The 5,390-nt window shown below is 40.3% G+C and overlaps 1 protein-coding gene across 1 annotated transcript; it reads right to left on the bottom strand.

The window, feature by feature from the left end:
• Nucleotides 1-462: 462 nt before the first annotated feature.
• LOC120906349 lies at nucleotides 463-1,718 on the bottom strand. The gene is made up of 2 exons (XM_040317943.1): nucleotides 1,565-1,718; nucleotides 463-1,490 (listed from the first exon to the last, which is right to left on the bottom strand). Exons 1-2 carry the CDS (start codon nucleotides 1,584-1,586, stop codon nucleotides 1,129-1,131), a joined length of 384 nt encoding a protein of 127 aa, XP_040173877.1. The 5' UTR covers nucleotides 1,587-1,718; the 3' UTR covers nucleotides 463-1,128.
• Nucleotides 1,719-5,390: the final 3,672 nt, after the last annotated feature.

Raw genomic sequence — 5,390 nt, forward strand, 5'->3', positions numbered from 1 at the left:
CGTAATGTTATTTCACATGTTCTATTTTGATGTACTTGCCTTCACTTGTGCTGCCACTTTACTGCCTACGGTTTGGGTTTAATATATCGGAACCGTAAGAGCACACTTTCACCGCCTTCGTGTGCACATTGTGTAACTGCAGCCCTGGGTGTACTCGTGCCCGTACTCGAAACACATGTAGATGCATGGAGATACATACCTGATGCTAAATCTAGCTCTGAAGTGTTCAGTTGTTTTCAAAAAACGATAGACATTAAAGTAAGCATCGTTCATTCAAACGATGTTCTAACAACAAAACAGATTTCCTGTATTACGCGAATAATGCGTTCCATAGACATTCACGTAAAACCGACTTTGGCGTATTTCAGACATCACGTTCAGCCAAAATATAGTTAATGAATAGTACCAGTACTAGACAAAAATATATACGCACTTTTTATTCATGTATAAACATCGCTATAACTATTCTTGCATTGGATATTTTAGTAAGCTTTCTTTTGAGAAATTATAGCATTTTGTAAGTTCAAAATGAATACCTTATCATTACTTGGTGATGTTACACATATTTCAAGAAGTTTGAACTAATAGCAGTGTAAGTCATTTTTCAGATAGACAAAGTAAAGTGCGCACTTCGAGAATAAGTCCATTGTAACCTCCAGAGTGAATGAAAGAACAATGTATCCTCCCCTAACTGAAATCTTTCTAGTGATGCTTCTTTAGCGATTATGTTTTACCCCAACAAGGAGTTGATTGTAGACAACGTCGGGCGGAGCCACACCAAACAAAGAGAGCTTTCTCATAAACGGAGGGTTCTACCCCTGCAATCATCACACATACGGTTGGTCGATTGAGGAAAACAATAAATACAAATAATAGCACTCCGCCCTATCGCACCTGCGCAAAAGGTCCCTGCGAACCTACGAAAAAAAAAACGAGTTGAAGAAGTCGAAGAGATAAACGGCCATACAAAAAAACAACCTAGGCTACCCTTGTCCTAGCCTTTCCGTTGCTGGCAAACCAATCGAAAACACTAGTTGTCCTGTGGTTTTCTTGGGATACGTACAATTATATCGATTTACAACAATTATATCGTCCGTGGGTGTATGTTGACCATTGCACATCGTTCGACTACATGGCACGTAGGTGTGTGCTGCATCGCGTCTCTTTCCCTCGTTTCGCTTTATCTTTTTCTGGCTCCTTATTTTCATATTCTTCTGATTTTACTTTGATGATTGGCTCACAGATCTGCCTGTCGTATTTGCCGCAAAACCGGAAGTTGCACGACTCCCCCGGCACGTGACCCTCACGCATAAACGTGGTAATGCATAAGGTACAGTACTGACTACCAGGTTCATTGCACAATTTCACATTTTGCTGTGGCTGCTTGTTTTCCTCTTTGTCCCGTTGTACGTCTAGTTTCAGCTCTTGGTCCTCGAAAAACAGAAACTGCAACTCTTCCGACTCATCGGCCGCTCTACCGGACACAAACGCTGTAAGCATGATTTATCATGAATTTAAAAAAATCTTTCAGCTTCCTACGGGTAGTTAGAACACCCTTCTGTACCTTGACTCGACTTCAGCTCCATATTCAGTGATTGAAGGGCGTGAGCGTTTAAAAAGACGTTAGATGATAGAAGCCACAGCCGCAAAAAAAACACTATTCCACTCTGCAAGAATATAGAATCAACGTTTTGGAAGCGAAACAGCAGAAAGCGACCGCCCCGAGTGTAAAGAACGATTGCACTGCTGAACAAGCGCACAGCAAACCACTGCATGTTTACGTTGACAATTCCAGGGCTCTGCAACCCTTACGGGTGTGAGATTATGTGAGATAATGAGGAGAATAAATTAAACAAAATATTTACATGAACAAATTTTATGTTTTCCAAATTATGATTTATTGAATGTTGATACATCGTGCCTTCATCTTTCACCTTGCTTCTGCAATGGTAACTTGCCAACCAATCGGTAAAAAAAAATTAATAAAAAAGTACGTGATCTTTGAAAACACCTCTTTAATGATGGTAAGTAATCCATTTTACAAACTTGACTGTAAATCTATTCCCTACAAACAACGAGCGGGTTATTTTATCATGGTGTGTGTAAAAACCTAGAGTTAAGCGGAGAATCGGTGTGAAATACACGGAGGCGAGAGCGCGTTTTGGTTTCGACACAGTTTTGGCATTAACACAGTTACACATGTGGAAATGTGTGCGTTCATTTTCGGCCAGCTCGCTCAGTTTGATCTGCTCGCAGCGCTGTGCTGATGTCGGTGTCTCGCTTGCACTGCTGCACCGAAAGTTCCTCTTTGTGCTCTCGTTCTTGCTACCACAGGAAATCGTCAGCACGAGCGGCCGCTCGTGCGTCAGTCTAAGTCCTGGACGATTGGTGTTATGATTTTGTAAAGTGTTCAAGTGTTCAAGTGTTGTGCGCATTGAAATGAAGCTGCGCGAACGATTCGTAATGCATGTTATGTACATCGCGCAGCTTCATTTCGTACCTTTTTTATGTTTATAACAGGATCTACGCAGATATTCGGCCACTTCAACGTTTGCATCGATGGAGCGATCAATTTTATTTTCGATTAATATTGTGTATGTAAATGTGTGAAATCGTGTAAACTTAAGTAAATGTTTGAATAAAGTGATGAAAAAAAGATCGACGCGTGTTTGTGTTTTTGTTTAGCTTTAGACAAAAAAAAACGCAGCGAGTTATACGAAAGAAAATACGAAAGAAACAAACACAAGCACACGAAAGGATGCTAGCGCATGGGCGCGAGCATTGAGAGAGCGCACCGTGAATTTTATATGGGAGCGGGAGAGAACCGTGGTACCCGTTCCCGCCCCCTTTTTTAAGCCTAGGAAATCTTCCATCGGCTTAACTCTAGGTTTTTACGCACCCCATGATAAAAATTTAACTCTAAAATACTCAACTTTTCTAACCCGATCGTACTATGAATTAATGCTCGATCGGAGTATGCCAGCAGTCTTTTGGCATATACTAACTTAGAAGATCAGCGATAGACGCCGATGAACCGGATTCCACTGGTCGCAGTTCGAGCTTCTCTTTTTTAGCAATTCGCCATCAAATCGCATGTTTGCAATACAGCCTCTAACAGCAACAGGTAAGCACAAGTGTTTCTTCCGTGCTAATATGCATGTTTGTACAATATTGATCAAGTCTTGTCATCCAGTACTCATCGTTATATGTTTGTTCGTTGCATGTTTCAAGTCACATTTATCGGTACATCTTGACAACTGGTCAATAAAATGAACGTGTGTTTACAGCATAACAGTGAGTGTCTGTGAATATTTGCAACCATGGAATTGTCGTTGATGGTTCAACGCGTCTCATACAACAGGATTAGCAAAGTATGAGAATCACATTCGTCGCATTGCCCTAGCTCTTACTGTAACTCTTACGTGTATCCGTGTGACATTGCTGCTGTCGCGTCTTTTTAAACGACAACGGTTCGGACGCACCATTAGAGACTAAACACTTGTAAGTCTAAAACAGACACCGCAATAAAACATTATATGTACCGGTACGATCACGAATATAGAACACTCTCACTTTTAAATAGAACTCAAGAATTTAAATAGAACTGGTTATGTATTTAAACAATCTCTGCCAATTAGGTTTAACAAAAACAGGTTTAGGAATTAATGTTTTCGCCAAATCAGATAAAACAATGTGTAAATCTTCATGTTTTAGTCGCTGTACTGTAAAGACACAGTAAATTCAGCTCAATAGGCTGTTCAAAGCAAATAATTTAATCTATTTGAATTAAATTTAAACAACATTTTTCAAAGCTGTGTTTGTTTCACACATTTACACACAGATGGTCGACATCATGTTATCTCACCTGTCCTTGGTATAATATGGCCGTTGAAAAAGTATAAGGGTGAGTTTTTTAGCGGGTTGTTCTTTGTCTATACCATGTTAGTATTTAGAGGGGAGAGTCTGTCTCCTCGTGATAAATAAAATTGATAAGAAGTTTCATGTTTCGATGAGAACTCAAGCAACTCTGTTTTATTTTGTGTCACTCCAACTCCAACAGCAGCATACTATCCTTATCGCAGAAGAGTTCTGTCCAGTTCAGTTCGAACCGGAATCGTTTCCAGTGGAGGTACGGTACGGAAATTTGAATTAAAATTTCGCCTTGTCTGCCATTCCCCATTTGCCCTTTTGCAGAGGGCTTTCTTGGCGGAACGTCAAACCCCAATGACAACGGAATTGTTTTTGAAGATCAGAACCCGTGTGATGCTTCAGCGAGCTCATTTGCTCTCTATCCACTGTGTCGAAAGGACGGACAAAGCTCCTACAATAACTGTAATAACGCGCTGTACAAATATCCGACCATGGACTGTAAGTGTAAAGTGTTTTACGTATTTCTGAGCACACCCAATATTTGCATTATTCTAATCAGCTTTTAGTAAAGGCAACAAGTTAAGCAACGAGGCTCTTCCGCCCTGGAAGTGCTCGAAACCCGGGGAGCTACAATTTTCCTTCTTTGAAGATCAGGAACTACGACCAAAAACCAACAATGAATGCCTCAATTCAAATAATAAACGGCCTTCTAATACTTCGACTGACTCATCTTCTGCCGCAAAACAGCCCAGAAAGGTAGCATGAATGGTGGAAGCTGCTATCGAATTTAAGCCATTACTTACAAAAAAGGCGAGAGATAGTTCTCAGCAACGATCGACGGTGATCGACAAGACAAACAGGATCAGATTTTGAAAACTCAAATAGCTTAAACTGTTTTAGCTTTAGCTTCAAAAATATATCAAAATTAACAGCTTAATTATATCGTTCATATCAAAGATTGTATTGTAGTAAGCAAACACGCATCAGAAGAAACGAATAAAAATAAATTACAGAAACAATAGAAAATATGTAATTGAAATCACAGCACAAATGGGAGGCTTTACGGATGTTGTTACGCCTGGTAACAATCCGTTTATTTTCGGTAACTTTGCAGACTTTCTTGCAACTGGCTCTCGCGTATAGGGTTTTCGCTGCACAGTTCAAAAAATAGTCCTTCTTCTTTCTATGTAAGTTTGCTACTGTCCCTTATGCGATGGCGGCATTTTACTCGATCAGCTGATCTCCTTGACCTTGTTTGCCCTAAAGTTGACCGCAGATGAACTTTCTCCTAATTGACCCTAATGTTGGAGATCTAGCTGTCGTATTCTCGTCCTTGTCTGTATGTCATAGCGCCATCTGAGGGATTTATTGCGCCTTATTCGAGCTATTATCAAGATAGCTCGATATATGTCAACATTCGCCTGACAGATCTCGCACGAGGTCGATATCGTGCCAACAACGGAGAAAGATTGATAAGTTGTTTCTTCTTCTTCTTCTTCTTCTTCTTCTTCTTCTTCTTC

Source organism: Anopheles arabiensis, chromosome X (genome assembly GCF_016920715.1).
Source record: "Anopheles arabiensis isolate DONGOLA chromosome X, AaraD3, whole genome shotgun sequence".
Lineage (NCBI taxonomy): Eukaryota > Metazoa > Arthropoda > Insecta > Diptera > Culicidae > Anopheles > Anopheles arabiensis.

Excerpts from the sequence above, each read along its gene's own strand:
- LOC120906349 (XM_040317943.1), bottom strand. The coding sequence starts at position 1,586 with ATGGAGCTGAAGTCGAGTCAAG. Across the intron at positions 1,491-1,564 it reads GGAGCTGAAGTCGAGTCAAG|CGTTTGTGTCCGGTAGAGCG; the intron begins GTACAGAAGGGT and ends TCATGCTTACAG.